The sequence below is a fragment of the Bubalus bubalis genome, chromosome 10 (genome assembly GCF_019923935.1).
Source record: "Bubalus bubalis isolate 160015118507 breed Murrah chromosome 10, NDDB_SH_1, whole genome shotgun sequence".
In the NCBI taxonomy this organism is placed as follows: domain Eukaryota; kingdom Metazoa; phylum Chordata; class Mammalia; order Artiodactyla; family Bovidae; genus Bubalus; species Bubalus bubalis.
The window spans coordinates 62395404-62418414 of NC_059166.1; the positions used below are offsets into that span (position 1 = coordinate 62395404).

At 40.1% G+C, this 23011-nt stretch overlaps 1 protein-coding gene across 2 annotated transcripts in view; it reads left to right on the forward strand.

The window, feature by feature from the left end:
- AFG1L (AFG1 like ATPase) overlaps positions 1-23011 on the forward strand; it is a 196036-nt gene that overhangs the window by 19441 nt on the left and 153584 nt on the right. Inside the window, exon 2 of one of the 2 annotated variants that reach the window (XM_025294689.3) lies at positions 5024-5247. The exons of the other annotated variant lie outside the window; for it this stretch is intronic. Coding sequence (XP_025150474.1) covers positions 5024-5247 — 224 coding nt within the window. The remainder of the gene's footprint in view (positions 1-5023; positions 5248-23011) is intronic. 2 annotated transcript variants of the gene reach the window in all.

Here is a 23011-nt window from a genome sequence, read left to right on the forward strand (position 1 = left end):
CCACAAAAGAACTTGCCAGAATTTTAATTGAGATTCTGTTGAATCTGTAGATCAAGTTGGGTAGAACTGACATTTTGACAATATTTAGTCTATCTGTGAGCATAGAATATTTCTCCACTTTTAAGTTCTTTGATTTTGTTCATCAGCATTCTGTCATTTTCTGCATATAGATCTTTTACATATTTTGTTAATTTACACCTTAGTATTTCATTTTTGGGAGTGCTAATGTAAGTGATATTTAAAAAAAATATTTATTAATTCAGCTGTGCTGGTCTTAGTTGTGGCACACAAGATCTTTGATCTTACATTGGGACATGTGGGAATCTTTAGCTGTGGCATGGGGGATCTAGTTCCATGACCAGGCATTGAACCTGGGCTCCCTCTATTGGGAGTGGAGAATCTTAGCCACTGGACCACCAGGGAAGTCCTTAAATGCTATTGTTTTTAATTTTACATTCCACTGTTCACTGCAGGCATATATGAAAGTGATTGTCTTTTGTATATTAACCTTGTATCTTATAACCTTACTGGAATTGCTTGTTAGTCCTAGGAGTCTTATTTTGTTGTTTCTTTTGTATTTTCTATATAGACAATCATGTCATTTGGGAACAGAACATTTTATTTCTTCCTTTCCAATCTGCATGCCTTTTATTTCCTCTTCTTGTCTTATGGCATTATTTAATGCTGTGTTGATATGGAGTGAAGAGAGGGGACATCCTTTACTTGTTCTTGATCTTAGTGGGAAACTTCTAGGCTATTACTCTTAAGTATATTTTTAGCTATAGGGTTTTTGTGGATATTCTTTATCAAGATAAGGAAGTTCCTTCTAGTCTTAGTTTACTGAGAGTTCTTATCATGAATGGGTGTTAGTTTTTGTCAAATGCTTTTTCTGTGTTTATTGATTCCTTGAACCTCAGAATGAGAACACCATGTGTGTTGGGGATCACCTTAACACTACCCTCTGGGGATTTACTAAAAGACTCAGAGGACTCAGCATATAGTTGTACTCAAGGCTACCATTTATTATAGTGAAAGGATACAAAGCACAATCAGCAAAGGGAAAAGGCATGTGGGGGAAAGTTTGGGAAAAAATTAGAAGCATATAAGCATCTTCTCTCAGTGGAGTCAAACAGAACATGCTTAATACCTCCAGCAACTTTGACAACAGGGGTGAAATGTCTATTAGGAAGATTCATTAGAGACTCAAGGCCTAGGGTCGAGTGGTGGTTATGGACGCGCCCTCTGCCTGTCCATGCGTGCGTGCTTAGCTGCTTCAGTCATGTCTGACTCTGCAGCCCTATGGACTGTAGCCCGCCAGGCTCCTCTTGCCATGGGTTAGAATACTGGAGTGGGTTGCCATGGTCCCCGTCAGGGGATCCTCCCTACCCAGGGATTAAACCTGCATCCCTTATACCTCCTGCATTGGCAGGTGGGTTCTTTATACTAGTGTCACCTGGGAAGCCCACCCTCTGCCTAGCCTGTGCCAATTCCAGACTTGTAGAAGGAAACTCGGTGTTCAGCATAAACCGTATTGCTTGTATATAATACAAGCGTTTAGGCACAGTGCATCACTCTTACTGTTTCTGGGATTGATGGGGAACCCTCTGGGAATTCAAGCTCCCAGTCAAGGTCCCACTTTTGCAAGCAGGCATTTCTAAGCTCTGCAGTCTGAGGCCTGCTGTGTTAACACTTTTCTGTGCACTGTTCTCACTTAATGTGATCCTATAACGTGGGGAAGAGGCCTTAGGGGCTACTTTGGAAATGAAGGGATATGGGTGTGAGAATGAGGGAGATGTGGAGAGGATGGGACTTTGTTACCCCTTTCTTCTTTTCTGTTAAGTAAATTTAGGATCCGATGGAAGGTTTTGTATATAAAAAAGGTGCTGCTGTTAAAATTACATTTGAAAATCACTCCTTTAAACAATGAGATGAATTTAAGCCAAATATTGGTAAAATCACATTTGGATTTTAGTAGGATCATTTCTGTTGTTGACAGAAGATTTTTTTTAAGAGATTGTGGTCAAGATAAATATGAGGTTGGAGATGATCAGAGGCAGGGAGATCAAGACAGAGATAATTAAGAGCATCGGCTGGAGTGGTTATATGAAGAAGGAGGAGGAAATGGATTAGAGAGACTTTAGGATGTAAAATTGCGTAGAGAGCTTCTCTGACGGCTCAGACGGTAAAGAGTCTGCCTGCAATGTGAGAGACTTGGGTTTGATCCCTGGGTTGGGAAGATCCCCTGGAGAAGAAATGGCAACCCACTCCAGTATTCTTGCCTGGAAAATCCCATGGACAGAGGAGCCTGGTGGGCTACAGTCCATGGAGTTGCAGAGTCAGATACAACTGAGCGACTAACATACACACAGAAAATTGGGTAGCATTGATGATTGATTGGCTGAGGATCTGGTTGCAGTCTGGGAAGGGGGTTTGGGGTTGGAGAAGGAAATTAGCATTATCTTAGGTATTTTACTTAGTTGATTCCAGGGAGTGAAAAAGAGCATTTTCCCTGGTTGTGAGGGTCTCAAATCCTCCAACACTACTGGGTATCCAGTAGTGGATACCAACACTATCTACCTGATGGTAATAGCATCAGCTCCCACATGTTAAAGGGCCAATCCTATAAAAATGGTGCCACTTCAGAGGCCAGCTGCAACGGTGCTGCCCTGCTTCCCACCCTTCTGCGTGGCTGATTCAAATTCAGGCGGTTGATAATTAGCTAAGTTTGATAATTTTCTAGTAATGGTCATAGACCTCAGAAACAAACACTTTAAATATGTTTATCAGTTTGTTATAAAGGGTAGTACAACTCAGGAAGAGGCAAATGGAAGGGGTGCACGGGGCAAGGGATGGGGCTTCCATGCCCTCTCTGGATATGCTACCTCCCCTTGAGGTGTTCACCATCCTGGATGCTCTCCAAATCTTGTTGTTCAAGAGTGTTTATAGAGTTTAATCTCCAGCCTCCCTTGCCCTCATAGGTTGGTGGATGGGACTGAAAGTTCCAGCTTTCTAAACACTTGGTCTTTCTGGGAACCAGCCCTGTCCTGAGACTATTTTCAGGACCTTCCCTGAGTTCATTAGCATATGTGTGATGGAAAGAGGCTCATTATGAATAACAAAAGATGCTCTATCACTTAGGAAATTCCAAGGATTTTATGATCTCTGTGCCAGGGACTGTGGACCAACTGCAAGTATGTTTCTTATACCACCCTGGTAAACATCTCAAATCGCTGGAAACCTCTGTGGAATTCTCAACCTGTGCCTTCAGTTTCAGCCTGAACCCAAATCTTGTCCTTGGTCCTACAAGGCCTAGGATCCCAGGAGACCCTTAGTTTGGTTCTCTATTGCAGGCTGTAAGCCCCATGTATTAGTTAGGGTACAATTTGGGCCTCTGTAACAAAGAGACCCCAAAATACACTGCTTGAAAAGCAAGATAGACGTTTATTTTACATAAAAATCCAGGCAGGTGGTCCAGAGCTGGTTTGGCAGCTCAGCATTGTTGGGGAACTTTGCTCTGCTTTGCTCAGCATTCTGTGTGCCTCTCCTTGCCAGGTTGGCTCTTCCAGCTGCAGCCATGGCACTTTCTTTCCAGACAGAGGGAGGGGAGGGAAAGAGAGGAGGGGAATTTGCCCTTTCCCTTTAAGCGCTCCGGAGCAGAGCACACAAATTTCAGCTTACATCCACTGGTCACGTGGCCATTCTAGCTGCCAGAGACCAGGGTATGGAATATTTTACTGGGCTGACTTGTACCCAGCTAAAACCCCTATTTAGAAAGGGAGAACAGTTATTAGGGGATAGCCCTGCCCTATCCTCAATAGTCACAGTATATTTAAGGATTTTTTTTCCTTTCTTAGAAAAAGATGAAAATAATGTTGTGACTTAATTTTTTCCCTAAATTAAGTAATTTTCATATTATTGAAACAAAGGAAACATGGTATTCAATGAAACAAGAGAAACTCTGGCAAAATACCCTTGCAAAATCTTTGCCTAAAAATGTACCAGCTTGAACCTGCCCCAAATAAGGAATGGAGTTATAACTGGACCTTACCACAGATAATCAGTTTTCTTCCTTGAGAAGCTAAAAAAAGGAAGAACACACCCTGCTTTGAAACACTCTTCTTGTCTCTCAGCTCTTTGTGTTCAACCTAAAGGTAATGGAAAAAGCAAAGGAATCTTGTAAGCAGAGAACTGAATTCAGCATGGTAACATCTGAATGCTGTGTTGTTTTGGATAGGAAATAAAGAGGCAATAGAAAACCCTTTGCGACTAGTCTCTAAGTCTCTGCCTTGGTATTAAAGAACCAGATTTAGGCCTAATGCAAAGAAAGGTACCACCTCTGCCTTGGGGAAGGATACGATGAACCTTGGTAGCATTCAGTGGAGTGGAGGTAAAGCTGTCACTGTAGAGGGGGTTAGGCTTCTTAGAGGGCTTCCCTGGTGATGCAGACAGTAAAGAATCCGCCTGCAATGCGGGAGACCTGGGTTCGATCCCTGGGTTGGGACGATCTCCTGAAGGAGGGCATGGCAACCCACTCCAGTGTTCTTGCCTGGAGACTCCCATGGACAGAGGAGCCTACAGCCCCTGGGGTCACAAAAAGTAGAACATGACTGAGTAACTAAACACACATACAAAGGCTTCCTAGAAGAGGGGTTATAGTGATAGGTTATGAGTTTGGGGTTTATTAAATTGAGTCAGTCATTTATTGTACAAAATGTGTATGTTTTTGAAAAAGTTATTTATCTGGCTGCTCTGAGTCTTAGTTGTAGCATGTGAGATCTAGTTCCCTAACCAGGTATCCAACCAGACCCCCTGCTTTGGGAACACAGAGTCTGAATCACTGGACCACCGGAGAAGTCCCCAAAATGTGTTTTGTATTATGGTTTTCATCAAAATGATTTTTACAACAGCTGCTCAAATATGTACAGTTGTAATTGGTTAAAAGTTTTAAGAAACAGTATCGAGCACTATGAAATACCTTCATTTCAGAAAGTCTTAAATCTTATATATATATATTTGTTTATAGCCTATTCAGTTCAGTCGCCTGAGAGTATGTCTCCAACTGCTGCTACAGAGGCTTATTCAAAAGCTTTAGCTGTTTGCCATGGACCATTGGACCACTATGACTTTCTGATCAAAGCTCGTGAGCTAAAGGATGATGAACATCAAAGAAGAGTCATACAATGTCTGCAGAAACTGCATGAGGACCTTAAAGGATACAGGATAGAGGAAGGCGGGCTTTTTTCTAAGGTAAGATTTGTGTCATGTTAAAGATGGAACAGTTAAAAGTGTGAGCATTTTAAAAATGGATTAAATGCAGTTGGGTACACTCATGAAAGAGCTTGAAAATTTCCTTCCAGTTCCTTTAAACAAGCTCTGTTGGATCCCCATTTCTGACCTCTTGATGTTCTATAGCTTTCTTTTACCTTCAAGGGGATTCAAATAGCTTCATACTGAGGTAGTAAAAAGAATACCTAAATACCAGTTACAGTGAAAACTTGTATGCAATTCAAAGCTTCCCCCTCACTTTAGCTCAGGCCTGGCCTGGGATCAGTAGCAGAGAAGAGGGAGTGACTTGTTCTTTTTTCTCTCCCCTTCTCCTGTCTGCCAGCTTGGCTTCCCTAGGGTCAGAATGCGGGGGATAGACGATTAGAGTGAAACAGCAGAGTCTTGAGTGGCCAGTTAAGGGCCATCTGTGTGGTAGATACTGACATGCTAGCTCTCTGTGAGGAGCATTGTGTGCATTCTTCAGGACTCCCATGAGGACCTCCCCACTGCGTCATTGTGACCGACCTCTTATGACTGTAAGGAACAAACGTCTCACAGCTTGGCCCTGTGGTGCGGGGATGGCCTTGCCCTTGCACTTAGCTTTCTTCAGTGGGGTCCTTTCAGGACAGCTCTAACCAGGTCGCCTTTGTGGTGTCTACTGAGACCACCCCAAGTAACACACCTCCTTTCTCCAAACCCTACTGTGTGGGCAGCTTCAGTCTCCTGCCCTTGGGCTTCTGCAGATTTAAGAAGCAAACACCAGCATCTGTTCTGAGTGCCCCTGTACTCCTGGGGACACATACATGTCAGGTTCTTCTGTGAACTCTTTCACACCCTACTTGGGTAGCTGTCTGCAGATTTTCTCAACGTAAGTGAGTATCCAGCTAGGGAGAGGATGCCCATTTTGCCTTAATTCTAATCTGTTTGGATGTTTCTCTTGGGGACCCCTTGCACTTGACATGAGGTTGGTTCATCCAGGGGAAATGCCACAGGATTCTTTACCCAGCTAACAATTTTCTACCTTGATTACTTTGGTTGTGGAGCTGTTTTTTGATTCCCCCCTGCCTCTTTTTAAGGAATTCTTGCATATATACAACTAGTGCCTCTCTATAGTGTATAGGGGGACCTGTTTCTCATGTCCTCAGCTTTGAGTTTTAGCTGAAATTCTGAAACAAAAGGAAAAACTCCCATTCCTTGTCCTGCTATAGAAGCTCTGTTATCAGTGGTGTCATCCTTAAATTATGAGGGATATATGGTTCAACCTAAGAAACTAGTTTTCCTTTAATCGACGGACCAAACTACTTATCCCCCTTAACACAAATATCCTCTTATTATAAGGTCTTTATAAGAAAGGTACTGTATAACAATATAACAATAACAATATAACTATAACAATAGTACTTTGTTTATAAGTTCTACTGAAAGTAATTTTACTTTTTAAAAAGTACTTGAGAATGTAACAAAATGGTTTTATTTTTATGTAAGGAAAAATACTGCATTGTATTAACATGTTTTGGTTAAAAACAATAAAGTATTACTTATTTAGGCTTGAGAAAGAAATGGAGATGTAGAATAAGATTAAAAAAGAGAATAGCAACAAAGGGCATCTCCATCACTCAGCCAGGCCTCACAGAGCCGGCACCAGCGTTTGGCACCATTCTCAGATGGCGCAGTGGTAAAAAATCCACCTGCCAATGCAGAAGATGCAAGAGACATGGGTTCAGTCCCTGGGTTGGGAAGATTCCCTTGAGGAGGAAATGGCAACCCACTCCAATTTTCTTTCCTGGAGAATTCCTTGGATAGAGGGGCCTGGCAGGCTACAGTCCATGGGGTTGCAAAGAGTCAGACACGACTGAGCAACTGAGCACAGTGGCTCTGAAAGCTCTGATGACTTGTAGGAAGCGGTCCCTGTTGATGCTCCAGTGCCCTGCCATTCATAAAGAGTGATCTATTTACTCTTTGCTCCTTTTCCCCATTCTCTTTCCTGCTCTGCTCATCCTACCAGCTTCTCATTTCTTTTCCTGTATCTGTGGTTTAAGTTCCTGAGGAAGAATCTGAGAGGCCACCCAAACCCTTCATCCCTGTTTGGGCAGAAGTTTCGCACCAGTTTTCCAGGGGCTGCTAGTCAACACAAAGATTGGCTCTCTGTATAAGGTGCTATCCAGTGCTCCCGTGAGCAGGGCAGTTTCCCTCAGAAGTGGACTGTGAGGCTGGGCGCCAGGGTGTGTTGGCTAGTCCAGCACAATGGTTATGGGAAATAATGATGAATTATCCCTTTTGATGGCCAACGTTTTCTCTTTCTCTTGTGTTCCCAAAAGTTTATGGGTGAATCAAGAAGTAAGAAGTTTGGAAAACATAGATTGCTTAAGTACTGCATACTTAATTATAGTTTGCATTACAGGAGGTCTTCCAAATAAAATGACAACTTTGTTATATGTCCTAGCCAGGAGACAAGATGTTTTACTTACCAGATTTTTGTTGTTATCTGAAAGTTAAAATTTTTCTCATGACTTTTGTATCTTATTCCACCTTTGATATATGAATTGGCTATACTGAATCTGCCTCTAAATAGACAGCTATTTAGCAGTAAGTAAATGTAATACTTTACTCTCTAGAGGCCCTTGTTTTATTGTGTAATTCTTATGTAAGGAGGAAATTTGACAAGTCAGGTAGTTTCTAACGTGTCTAGTGAAAGCTTATATTTGTTAATCCCAATGCATATGTGAATGAATATTTAGTAGATTGATCAACATCTTTTTTATTTGTCCTGTCATTTCTTAAGCCCACAAAATATTTAGCATTGCAGAAGACCCAAATAACAAATTTAATCTGAATAAAACATGTAAAACTTCAGTTTTGAAGATTATAAAGATGCCACAAGACTATTTCTTCTAAAAATACTGACATGCCAATTATCAGAGAAGGAAAATTTAAACTGTTAGATCTTTCCAGCAATAGAACTTTGTTAGTAGTGTAGAGTCCCTTTCTTTAAAAAAGAATGTTATTTATGTCTGTGCTGCATCTTTGTTGCTGTGTGGGCTGTTCTCTGGTTGCTGTGGGATGGGGCTCCTCTCTAGTTGCAGTGTGTAGCTTCTCATCGTGGTGGCTTCTCTTGTTGCAGAGCACAGGCTCTAGGGCATGTGGGCTCCAGTAGTTATGGCACGTGGCCTCAGGGCTCAGTAGTTGCAGTTCCTGGGCTCTAGGACACAGGCTCAAGGGTCATGGTTTACGGTCTTAGTTTCTCTGCAGCATGTGGGATCTTTCTGGACCGGGATCAAACCATGTCTCCTGCATTGGCAATCTGATTCTTTACCACTGAGCCACCAGGGAAGCCCAGTATGTAGATTTTTTGATTTTCGTAAATAGGGTTTACAATTTCATGGACATTTGATTCTTCCCCCGGCTTTACTGAGATATTATTGACATAATATATCTAAGTTTAAATTGTGCAGTGTGATGATTCATACCTGAATACATTGCTAAATGATTCCATAATAAAATTAGTTAACCCTTGTATCCCCTGACATTGGAGAAGGCAGTGGCACCCCACTCCAGTACTGTTGCCTGGAAAATCCCATGGATGGAGGAGCCTGGGGGGGCTGCAGTCCATGGGGTCGCTAAGAGTCGGACATGACTGAGCGACTTCACTTTCACTTTTCACTTTCCTGCATTGGAGAAGGAAATGGCAACCCACTCCGGTGTTCTTGCCTCGAGAGTCCCAGGGACGGGGGAGCCTGGTGGGAATGCTGTCTATGGGGTCGCACAGAGTCGGACACGACTGAAGTGACGTAGCAGCAGCAGCAGCATATCCCCTGACATAATTACTATTTCTCTTTGTGGTGAAAATATTTAAGATCTACTCTTCTGACAACTTTCAAATATTAATATGCTACTGTATTATTAATTATAGTCACCATGCTGCACATTAGATCTTATAGTTGGGAGGTTGTACCCTTTGACCAATATTTCACCATTTCCCTTGCCCCACAGCTCTTGATAACCACCATCCTATGAGTTAGGCTCTTGTAAAATTATGCCTGTAAGTGAGAACATACAGGACGGTCTTTGTCTGACTGAATTTCAGTTAGCATATATGCAGATTTGATTTTGTTTTTGGTACAGATGTTTTAAATATTCACTCTGATGGACTTAAAACAAATTGTACTCCTAAGAACCATTCTGTAAGGATAAGCCATAATGTTAAAATAAAATGCACATTCTTCACAAAATGCTGGAGTTATTTATCAGTGAGGAGAATTGGTGGCAGACTATTAGGCTGCTTTCACCTACCTATGTAACAATGTTTTCTCTAGTAAAAATTCAAAAAAGTTATGAGCAGATGACCATGCTATATGAACAACAAACTAGGAAGAATGAGCATTTATGAACACTTTACTTTTGTTATCAAATAAAACTTACAACCAGGTTAATCTGACACATTTAATGTATGCATAATTGTTATTGTGCTGTGAGGTAATTAGGCATAAATGGTAAGTAGTTCATGTAAATCACTATAATTAGTATTACTTTTACACAGCCAAATCAAGCATTTCTAGAGTCATGGAGTGAAAGAATTAAACAGAGTGTGGAGCTGCTCTGAAAATCTCTGTTTCCATTAATCAGGGGTATATAGGCAGCCAGGTTTTTTCATCTCTGGGGAGGAAACACCATAGCCAAAGAGACCTGGGAACTGGGAAGGGGAGCAGGGGTCAAAATTCCTTTTCCTTTTCTCCTGCTCTCCACAAAATAATTTTGTTTTTCTCTAATGAGAAATTATTATTTCAGTCTTCCTATACAACCTATTATGGTCTTTAATTTGGATACCTCTCCTCACTCTCCTAAGAACAATGCATGTAGCAGGTAGAAATGACCTGCGCTGCCTTGAATTCAGCTGGTGTAAGGTCTTGGTGCTTTCTCTGATCTGGCTCCTCACACCTGGGAGCCGTGAGCTAGATACCTGGAATGCTATGCTGTGGACTTTTCTCTCGGGAGATGCAGGAGACCCATTGTCTGGCTCCCTTCAGTTATTTATCCAAGACTAGCCAGTTTGCTGGTTTTTCCTCAGTTCCTCCCTTCTCTCCTCCAGCTAAGGAAGTGAGCCCTTCCTTAGCTCTGTTCCTTTTCTTAAAACTGACATTTCCTATAGGTGAAATAGGTTGAGCAGTGGGATTTAGGTAAAGCTTCCCTGTTACCTGGTAATTTAGCCTTTAGAACATAATAAGCAGCATTGACTTTAGAATAGATATCTATCGCTACAGCTTTATTAAAGACTGGAAATATTTTTAAATGTATATTTTTTTGTATTGAATTTTTATGAAAGCCAAAGCAAAAGATTATGTCCTAACCCAATGACAGCTTTATCTGTAAGGAAGCAAGATTGGGAGTCAAACTGCATTGTTTTTTGGGAACTTAACACATGCCAAAGACTCATTTATGTCTGAAATTTGAGAAAGAGAATATAATGGGCCTGCTTCCATCCCCAGAATAATTAACAAATGTATTCAATTACATTTTAAATTTTGTCATGGTTCCAGAGGTAAAATTATGCTGTCAGTGTAGATGAGAATGTCTATTTTTGTTTTTTTCTTCCAGTTTTATTGAGATATATTTGATATATATCACTATATAACTAAGGTGTAGACCATACTGATTTGACTTACATGCATGTGTGGGTGCTAAATTGCTTCAGTCGTGTCAGACTCTTTGCGACCCTATGGACTGTAGCCTGCCAGGCTCCTCTGTCAGTGGGATCCTCCAGACAAGGATTCTGGAGTGGGTTGCCATTTCCTCCTCCAGGGGATCTTCCCAACCCGGGCATCAAACATGCATCTCTTGTGTCTCCTGCATTGGCAGGTGGGTTCTTTACTGCTAGCACCACCTGACTTACATGCATGGTGGAATGATCACCATTCAAGTCCAGTGAACATCCATCATCTCATGTAGATACAAAAAAAAAAAAAGAAAATAAATTTTGTGTGTGTGATAAGAACTCTCAGGATTCACTCTCCAATCAACTTTCACATATAACATGTGTCAGTATTAATTATATTAATCATGTTGTACATTATATCCCTGTTATTTATCTTATAACTAGAAGTTTGTACTTTGGGACTGCCTTCATCCATTTCTCCCCCACACCCCCTCACCAGATGAGAATATCTTTTCTAAATTCTTTAAAGTAAATTGAAAGAAAAGGGGAATAACCTTAATGTCTTAAGATAGGAATTTTATTGTCATTGTCAGCCAAAACTGACTACTTTGGTTATGGCAGCAGAATTATGTAGGCCATAAAGAGGCATTAGAGCCATGGGATCTATGTTGAGATTTTGGTCAGGTCTTTAGATCAGGGGCTGGTGAATATTTTCTGTAAAGGACCATGTAGGAAATCTTTTAGGTTTTAGGGGCCATATGATCTCTGTTATAGCTCTTCAGTTCTGCCATTGTAGTCAAAGTAGCCATGGACAATGCATAAATAAATGTATTTTGATAAATATTTATTTATAAAAACAGATGTCGGGCTGGATTTAGCCCACAGGCCATAACTTGCTGACCCCTGCTATAGACGGATGACTGCTTCCTGACTAGATTTGAGGGTGGTGGGAGACCATTAATAGTGTTCAAAGTTCTAGCAGAAATGTACTTAGTCTAGGTTTCCAGTCTAATTTTCTGTTACTTTCCTATATCTATATATATCTGCCTCTAGTCAACAGAACTATTCACTGATCACTTATTATATAGACATACAGACCAGTGGAACAAAATAGAATACATGGAGACCTGATATACCATTGAGTTGGCACTGAAAATCAGTGGAAAAAGATGGTCTAGTCAGCAAACAGGGATGACACAATTGATTATCTTTGTGAAAAGTAAAATTAGATATCTACCTTTCTGAACATAAACATAAATTCCACAGAATCAGTGTCCTAAACTTAAAGGGAAACTTTAAAACTTCTTGAATAAAATATAGAGGATTTGTCTTTGTGACCGTGGGGAGAGGAAGACCTGCTAATACAAGATATGAAAGCTTAAATTATAAAGGTAAGTTGGATACATTTGATCCAACTAAAATTTAAAACTTATAGTCAACAAAAAGCACTCTAGAAAGGTTAAAAGGCAGACCACAGACTGGGAGAAAATATTTACATCAAAAATAATTGACTTAGGGAGGTGGGAGCGAGGTTCGAAAGAAAGCTGACATATGTATACCTATGGCTTATTCGTGTTGACATATGGCAAGAAACCAACACAATATTGTAAAGCAATTATCCTCCAATTAAAAATAAAAAAATTGACTATAGATTGCTATCTAGAATATATATAAAGAACTCCTACCAAAAAGAGAGAAAAATCAAGCTGGTAGAAAAATGGTCAAAGAAGAGTCTGTTTTGGGGGAATAAGTAGTAGATGCCACAAAAAGATAAGTAAATCAGAACATATTTTTAAAATGAAATGTTCACTCTGAGGAAGAAGGGCACAAAACAGGGGGGGGGGCATCAACTGTATCTAATTTTTTAAAAATTTTGGAATAAATATGTCAAAATATAAAGATTTGATAATTAGATTAGATTGAAAGCTAAGCAACCAGGTGGTCAATATTTTCTCCAATTTAGCCTATTTATAATATTCCATAAATGTATCTTTAAGTGTAATTGTGAGATATTTCAACAGGTTAGTTGATTTTAAAAAATAATTTTAAGGAAATTATAACTTTGCCTGATAATATACTTCTACTGGTTCAACATTTGCTTCTTACAAATAGACTGAGGAAGGGGTATTATGAGCTCAGAAAGTACTCAGCAAAGCATAGGAAATATCTTTGTAAAAGGGTTTTGGCTGAGTGAAAACCTCTATTTGGAAATGACAGAACTATAAAGAAAAAGCACCTCTAACCCATGCTATCTCCAGTGGAGATGTGCAGATATTAGGACCTGAACACTGAATGTACATTTCAGGCCAAAGTGCCACAGCCATGTGTAGCTTTTTCAGACGTGTGAAGCATAGCTCCCATGCATCCGTAGTCCCTTCATGGCAATGAAAAGCACCGCAGAGCTGCCTTCAGTTAACTTTACCCTGATGAACCACAAGAAGTCCCCGTAAGTATTTCTCCCTGAATCACACTGCCACCTGGCCGGGGGTGGCTTGTCAGCAAAGCAGATACAGGTAGTGTTGCCTTTTCCTCCAGTTGCCCTCCATTCAGTTTCTTCTCATTATCCATGCTGTATCAATAATGATATTTATAAGAGATAACCTGGTTGGGCCATTCTCCTGCTTAAGGCTTCCCAGTGCCCTCCAGATAAAGTACAAACACATTAGCATGTTCTACATAGTTCTTGAGAGCCTGCCTGGTCCCTGCCTCTTATCAGCCTCATCCATCTTTGTTATCAGCTGTCCCCAGCTGTGACAAGCTACTTAAAGATTGTTAGACAAGACAGGGACCTTCTCTTGCCTCTGGGTCTTTGTTGAGGCTGCCTGTCTCTGCATCCTTTTACTTACGGCGCATCTCCCATGGCCTACCTGGTGACCACACATTCCTTTAGTACATGCCATGTCATGTTTTCTGGATTGCCTAGATCTGCACAACTTAATTCACTGCCTGATACAAAGTAGGTGCTCGATGTTCAATTCGTGACTCTGGAATAAATGAAAAAAAAAAAAAAAAGGAATATTTGAATGAATAACAAAGCAATCACTGAAGATTCACAAAATACTTCTCTGCTGACTCTGAAGTCAGTTGCCCATGAGCCTATCCTTATGTCTGTGTGAGAGTATCGGTGTTTTTGTGAGTTTTACATTCACTTGCTTCTCTGTGGACATGTTTGTGTTCTCATTTCCTCCATAGTGCCAGTTCTTTGAAAATCCAGGAGAAGCTTGGATGACCATTTTAATCCCTCAAATTCAGAACCTCAACTGGGTTCAGACTAGAATATTTTCCACATCTTTCTTTTGATAAACTCCAGGTCAGTTTTAAAATTATACTTATGTCCTAGATGTCCCTCTGAACAAGTGGTGGACTTGGAGTAGGTCACACCTAAGCTAGTCCAGAATTTGAATTCAGTCAGGAGTGAGTAAACTGGAAGGATTTGCTGAAGAAATTAGCTCATTTGTCTGACATGTATCAGTTCAGTTAGTTCAGTTGCTCAGTCGTGTCCGACTCTTTGCGACCCCATGAATCGCAGCACGCCAGGCCTCCCTGTCCATCACCAACTCCCGGAGTTCACCCAGACTCACGTCCATCGAGTCAGTGATGGCATCCAGCCATCTCATCCTCTGTCGTCCCCTTCTCCTTCTGCCCCCAATCCCTCCCAGCATCAGAGTCTTTTCCAATGAGCCTTAGAAACGCTTGTTACTTGAATGCATGCAGCATTAAAAAGTCATTTGCATCTTGCAATTCTGTTGTAATCAGAAATTGAGCCATTGCTTAGGCTACTTGTTTTAGAGATTTAAATTCACCCCCCCACCCTCCTCCCTCTAGTTGTTTAGCTACTTAAAGGCTTAATTATACTAGTAAACTGAACAAATTGGTGTACTTTAGGTTACAAGGGTTTTTTTGCAAATCAGCTGAAGGCATTTAAAAAAAGATTTTCATTTAAAAAGAATTTATGGGTGCTAACATATAGTTCAGTTTTTTAGTTTTTTAATGGTCTTCTTAGAAACCTGAAGTGATATACTTTTATCAAACAGTGGTTTATGTTGAGAATGATATAATGCTTGTTTTTAAAAGATGTAATTATGTTCAGCATTCCAGCTGGAATCATTGTTTCTGATTCTGTCATTTTGGGAGATAATAATGGAATGGTGAGGGGTGTGTGGAGAAGCAGGAAAAGTAATATTCCTGCATTTTAAACAAATTGAAAACTCTTTTTATTTTAAAGCACCACCATTATTATCTTAATTGTCCTAATGGAAATTATGCTTGACTACCAAGTGGACAGTAACCCAGAAAGGTGGAGGACATGCTATTTTAATTTACAGCTTTGATGAGAATCACCTTGGATTATTTTTAATGCTTGAATTTTAATATTATAAGGAACAAAGGATAAAGTTAGAATGATTAAATCAAAATATTTGGAATGATGGATGACAAATGTTTACCTTGCAGAAGTTAAAGGAATAGTTTTGAAAGCAATTATCTAAAATGCAAATATGTAGATACTTTTGGAATAATTTAAGACTTAGTTCAAAAGTAAAAGTAATACAGTAATTAATCATTTTTACAAATTTTGCATTTTGTTTTACCCAACTTTTTATTTTGAAAAATTTCAACAGTACTCTTAAAACCACTTAAAATGGTCAACATTTTGCTGCACTAGGGTTTTTTTCTCTCAGTATTTTCTCTTTAATCATCTGAAAATAAGTTGTAATATTGAAACACTTGACCTCCAAAAACATCATTATGTATCTCCTAACAAGGACCTTTCCCTGCATAACTATATTACCATTATCACACCAAGAAACTTTTTTTTATTGGAATATAATTGCTTTATAATATTGTGTTAGTTTCTGCTGTACGAGGAAGTGAATAGACTATTGTATACATTTATTCTCTCCCTCTTAGGCCTCCCTTCCTCTCTACCTCCATTCCCACCCATCTAGGTTCTCACAGAGAACAGAGCTGAACTCCCTATGCTATACAGCAGGTTCTCACTAGCTGTTTATTTTATACGTGGTAGTGTATATGTTAATCTTAATCTCCCAGTTCATCCCACCCTTCCCTTCCCCTACCTGTGTTCTACATGTCTGTTCTCTACATCTGTGTCTCTATTCCTGCCCTGGAAATTGTTTCACCTATACCATTTTTCTAGATTCCACATACATGCATTAATATACAACATTTATTTTTCTCTTTTTGACTTATTTCACTTTATATGACAGACTCTACTTCCATCCACATCTCTACAAATGATCTAGTTTCATTCCTTTTTACGGCTGAGCAATTTTCCACTGTATATATGTGCCATATCTTCTTTTTTTAAAAAATTAACTAATTTTATTTTTGGCTGGGCTGGGTTTCATTGCTGCATGCAGGCTTTCCCTAGTTGCTGGGAATGGGGCCTACTCTCAAGTTGCAGTGCTTGGGCTTCTCATTGCGGTGGCCTCTCGTTGTGGAGCATGGGCTCTAGGGCACTCAGGCTTCTGTAGTTGCAGCTCGTGGGCTTAATTGCTCCCCGGCATGTGGGATCTTCCCAGACCGGGGCTGGAACCTGTGTCCTTTGCATGGGCAGGCAGATTCCTAACCACTGGGCCACGAAGGAAGTCCCTGTACCATATCCTCTTTATCCATTTATCTGTTGCTAGACAGACATTTAGGTTGTTTCCATGTCCTGGCTATTGTAAATAGTGCTGCAGTGAACATTGAGGTACATGTGTCATTTTGAATTATGCCTAGATTTTCTCAGGGTATATGCCCAGTAGTGGGATTGCTGGGTCATATGGTAGTTCTGTTTTTAGTTTTGTAAGGAACCTCCATACTATTCTCCACAGTGGCTATATCAATTTACATTCCCACCAACAATGCAAGAGAGTTCCTTTTCCTCTACATCCTCTCCAGTATTTACTGTTTGTAGACTTTTTGATGATGGCTATTCTGATGGGTGGTTAGAATGTGGTACCTCATGGTAGTTTTTTTTGAAACATATATTTGGCTGTGCCAGGTCCTAGTTGCCACACTCAGGATCTTTGATCCATTTTCCTTGTGGCATGCAGGATCTTTAGCTGCAACATGTAGGATCTAGTTCTTTGATCAGGAATAGAACCCTGGCCCTCTGCAGTGGGACGGGAGGCTTAGCCACTGGACCACCAAGGAGGTCCCTCTCATTGTAGTTTTGATTTGAATTTCTCTAATAATGAGCAGTGTTGAGCATCTTTTCATGTATTTGTTGGCCATCTGTATATTTTCTTTAGAGAAATGTCTGTTTAGGTCTTCCACCATTTTTTGATTGGATTGTTTGCTTTTTTTTTTTTGACATTGAGCTCCATGAGTTGTTTGTATATTTTGGAGATTAATCCCTTCTTGCTTCATTTGCAAATATTTTCTCTTAACGTTGATGCAGTGATATAGGGTCACTCAATTTAGCAAATAAAAACAAAGTCCAGATAAACTTAAATTTCAGATAAATAATGGTTTTTTAGTGTATATATGTCCCATGCAACATTATATGATGTCAGTGTGAAACTCAAATTTAACTGGGCATCCAGTATTTTATCTCATAATATAAAGTAATTAATATGGGCTAAATATGAAGCCCATATTTAAATTTCTTCAGTTGTCCCCCAAATGTTCTTTTAAATATGTATTTGTATGTGAATCCAGTAATCATGTTTTACATTTGACTTTGTCTAATAAAATTTTGATAGAATAATTATCAGGTATTTACTTTAAAAAGATAAACTCATGTTCAAAAGATTCTTTGTGTGAAAGTGGGCTTTCCATGTATATGAAATTAAAAACATAAATTTTTACTAAATTTAGTGGGTTTGAAGTGTCATCACCAAAATGTATAACAACTAGGACCCCAAACACTTGTGACATTAGCACATTTCCTTGTTGGACGACTGGCAGTTTAGTCATATTGTTTAAAAAATTTTTAATAACATTGTTTCTGACAGCTGCTTTTCTTGTTATCCTGCCTTTTGATTTAGTGTTATAGTATTCTATTACTTATTATAGTAAGTCTCCTAAACTTGAGATGCTCTCTTGACTCATTACCTGTGAGTTCAGTTGTTTTTTAGGTTCCACATATGAGTTCGTACGTTGTCTTTCTCTGTCTGATTTATTTCTCGTAGCATAATGCCTTCAGTGTCCATCAGTGTTGTCACAAATGTCAGAATTCCTTTCTTTTTTAATGGTTGAATAATTTCCATTATGTGTGTGTGTAACACTTTGGTTGTTTCCGTTTTTTTTGGCTATTGTAAATAATGCTGCAATGAACAGGGAGTTGTAGATATCTTTTTGAGCTCGTGTTTTCATTTGGATAAATATCCAGAAGTGGAATTGCTAAATTGTATGGTAGCGCTATTTTTAAGTTTTTGAGGAACCTGCATATTGTTTTCCACAGTGGCTGTACCATTGTACATTCCAGCAGTGCATGAGGTTCCCTTTCTCTACATCCTCAGCAACACTTATTTCAAGCAGGGGCTCCTCTGGTTGCAGTGTGAGGGCTTCTCATTGTGGTGGCTTCTCTTATTATGGGGCATGATCTCTGAGCACACGGGCTTCAGTAACTGTGGCATGTGGGCTCAGGAGTTGTGGCTCCCGGGCTCTAGAGCACAGGCTCAGCAGTTGTCACGCATGGACTTAGTTGCTCCGAGGTATGTGGAATCTTCCCAGACGAGGGATCAGATTCATGTCTCCTGTGTTGGCAGGTGGAGTCTTTACCACTGAGCCACAAGGGAAGCCCTGGAGATCTTCTTTATCTTGCCCTCCTGGTTATTTTGACTTTGTGTTCAGCTTGGCTTATGTCAGAGTAGCAAACCAGCATCACATCTATGCAGCGTACTGCCCAGAAGAAAAGAGCTCTTTCACCTAGAGATGAATAACAGAACTCCCCTTGGTTGAACTTAGTCATAAACTTACCCCTGAAACCCTCATCTGGTTGTGGAGGATAGAGCAGGGAGTAGGACCGTTCTCATCTAAAGGACATGATGGCCATACAGTTGTATAAGATTGCTGAGAAGAGTCTGAGAGCCCTAACCCCCTCATTTTGTCAACAAATCTATTTCACTGGTTAGTTTACAGTGTCTCTGAACAATTCTCTAGAGCCTTCTTAGCTCCCTTCAAGCTAAACTACGCTTCCCCCATCACTTTCAACAGATGTCTACGTCTTTATAAAGAGAAAACAGAAGGCATTGTGTTGGCCCTCCTTCAGCCTCCTATATGAAGTTGCAATCCCAGAAGTCTGGGTGAATGTGAAGGAATGTGAAAGAAAGTCAGTATCTTAGTATGAGTTTTTTCTGTTTTTAGCTATCCTTCCATATTTATTTTTAATTTTATTCCATTAGGTAGGCGTACAGTGATTCTTTGGAATATATTCAGATTTCTTCTATTGCTTAGAATATGAACAGTATTTGAAAATGTGCTCCCTGTTCTTGAATGTATTCTTGATTTGTTTGGTAGAGTTTATATAGATATGAAATAGCTTAAGTGTACATTAATGTTCAGATCTTTGAGAGGGGTGTGTCAAAGGGTGTGATGTTTCTTCTTTTGTGGTCCATAGGTTTGGATAGAGGTGGGTATCAGTACATGAAGTTTGCAGTCTTCAGTGTGAGTGAGTGGGCCTTGTGATTAGGCGTGCAGAGGTGGGCAGTGGATGGGAACTCCCCTGTGCTGTGCCCTGAATCCAATAGATAAGGAAGCAGCAGGGTGTAGAGTTGATGTGGCTTACCCAGAGTCATATAGCTAATAAGTAGCAGAATCAGAATTTGTACCAAGATTTTTCAGTTCAGCTCTACTACTCTTTCCTTGTGGAGGTAGGTAATAGTTTTCCACTATCTTCCAACATCATCCTTATGCTTACTACCTGCAGAGTCTATAATACAGTATCACTGTATCCCTATCAAAAACCCATTAGAGAAGGTGTCATGATCCTACTTCACAAATTCCCTAAGATATAGTTAACATGACAAATTTTACAGCTGGTCACTTGAGAAACATACGTTCAGATGTCCAAGTTTTTGTCTAGTATGAAGTGTGTGTATTTTAGAGGTTGGGCATGTATCAGAGTTCTGGTAGGAAACTGTTCACAGCAATTTCAAATAAAGACTGAATCAAGAAATGACTTAGAGAGTCGTGGGCAGGGCAGTCCTAAGGCAGCAAACAGGGCATGGAGGAGTGAAGGAGTAGCCCGCAGAGAGCTGGAGCTGTGGCACGAGGACCTCATGGCTCTGGAGGGAAGCCTCTCTGCCAGAGACACAGCCTGGAAGCAGGGAGGCAGCGGGAGAGAATGACCAGGCTTTCTCTCCACCCCCTCCCTCCAGTCTCCTACAAGCAGTGCCTCCCAGAGGCTGAACCCAGCTGGCAGCCAGCTAGCAGCCAGCCAGCAAGGTTTCCCCCTAGGGTAGAGAGCAGGACATCCGAGGCTTGTTGGGGGACGGGAGCATGTGGCGCATCCCAGCACCTAGGACCCAGGCCAGGGTGGCGTGCTCTGAGACATAAGAACAGATTACAGGAATTAAAACATTGAGAAAGGGAATTTAATGGACCTGAAAAATAGGGTAAATTGTGAGAAAATGTAAATTAGGAACATGTAAATGATGTGGGTTCCTGTGTAGTTATTTTGAAGAAACTGTGTGAACCCAACTCTCCCTGAATTCACTATGATGAATAAAGGACTTAGAAACTTCTTTAGGACCCATTTTACAGCCTTGTAAATAGCTTTACTGTTCTCCATTCAATCCTCTGACTTTCCCATTAAAATATAGATTTTTAATCCTTTGAAATAATTTCAATAATTTTTGGAAGACTGAAATTTTATTAGGAGAAAATCAGCTTGCCTCTCCAAGTAAAAATACTTGGTGCATATAATAGAGTTTAGATGGGTGATATCTAACATTTATCATTAGGGGACTATCCATTGTGTTTATCAACTTCTTTGGAGTAAAATCTTTCTTTGGAGTAAAATCTGCATCTTAAATAGTATTTATGCTATCTGTGATTTCACATGTTTGAGAATCTTTTCCTTTGGTACTCTATAACCATCTGGTACCTCTTTATCATCTTCTAAATGTTGCCTTAAATATAATATAAATTATGTATGTAATATATAATGTAGTATGATGGTGGTGGTGGTGTTGGTGGTTTAGTCACTAAGTCGTGTCTGACTCTTGCAACCCCATGGACTGTAGCCTGCCAGGCTACTCTGTTCATGGGATTCTCCAGGCAAGAATACTGGAGTGGGTTGCTATTTCCTACTCCAATAATGCAGTATAATATTTGGCAAACTGCTTTTTCAAAAATACATTAACTTTGGGTAAAACAGAAGAGAGGCCCAAGTGAGATATATATGTGTGTATATATATATACATGCATGTATTTGTATTAACACATATATGCATATATATGTGGGTTTTTTTTAGCAGTGTTGAGTTCTTGCCATGTCATCTTTCCCCTCCCATCTTTGTTAAATTTTTGCCTTGAATTTCATTGATTCAGCACATGTTGATTATATTCTGACTAGACCCTGGACAATTTCTGCAAATTATGTTCAGTCCAGTTCAGTTCAGTTGCTCAGTCATGTCCAACTTTGCGATACCATGGACTGCAGCATGCCAGGCTTTGCTGTTCATCACCAACTCCTGAAGCTTGCTCAAACTCATGTCCATCAAGTCATTGATGCCATCCAACCATCTCATCCTCTGTCATCCCCTTCTTCTCCTGCCTTCCATCTTTCCCAGCATCAGGGTCTTTTCCAATAAGTCAGTTCTTTGCATCAGGTGGCCAAAGTACTGGAGTTTCAGCTTCAGCATCAGTCCTTCCAATGACTACCCAGGACTGATTTCCTTTAAGATTGACTGGTTTGATCTTGCAGTCCAAGGAACTCTCAAGAGAGTCTTCTCCAACACCATAGTTCAAAAGCATCAACTGTTCGGCGCTCAGCTTTCTTTATAGTCCAACTCTCACATCCATACATGACTACTAGAGAAACCATAGCTTTGACTAGATGGACCTTTGTTGGCAAAGTAATGTCTCTGCTTTTTAATATGCTGTCTAGGTTGGTCGTAGCTTTTCTTCCAAGGAGTAAGCGTCTTTTAATTTCATGGCTGCAGTCACCATCTAGAGTGATTTTGGAGCCCAAAAAACTAAAGTTTCTCACTGTTTCCATTGTTTTCCCATCTATTTGCCATGAACCGATGGGACCAGGTGCCGTGATCTTCATTTTCTAAATGTTGAGTTTTAAATCAGCTTTTTCACTTTTCTCTTTCACTTTCATCAAGAGGCTTTTTAGTTCTTCTTCGCTTTCTGCCATAAGGGTGTGTCATCTGCGTATATGAGGTTATTGATATTTCTCCCAGCAGTCTTGATTCTAGCTTCTGCTTTATCCAGCCCGGCATTTCACATGATATACTCTGCATAAAAGTTAAATAAGCAGGGTGACATTATACAACCTTGACGTATTCCTTTTCCTATTTGGAATCAATCTGTTGTTCCATATCCAGTTCTAACTGTTGCTTCCTGACCTCCATACAGATTTCTCAAGAGGCAGGTCAGATGGTCTGGTATTCCCATCTCTTTCAGAATTTTCCACAGTTTGTTGTGATCCACACAGTCAAAGGCTTTGGCATAGTCAATAAAGCAGAAATAGATGTTTTTCTGGAACTCTTGCTTTTTCGATGATCCAACGGATGTTGGCAACTTGATCTCTGGTTCTTCTGCCTTTTCTAAATCCAGCTTGAACATCTGAAAGTTCATGGTTCATGTACTGTTGAAGCCTGGCTTGGAGAATTTTGAGCATTACTTTGCTAGCGTGTGAGATGAGTGCAATTGTGCAGTAATTTGAACATTCTTTGGCATTACCTTTCTTTGGAATGAAAACCGAACTTTTCCAGTTCTATGGCCACTGCTGAGTTTTCTAAATTTGCTGGCATTCTGAGTGCAGCACTTTAACAGCATCATCTTTTAGGATTTGAAATAGCTCAAGTGGAATTCCATCACCTCCACTAGCTTTGTTTGTAGATGCTTCCTAAGGCCCACTTGACTTCACATTCCAGGATGTCTGGCTTTAGGTGAGTGATCATACCGTCGTGGTTA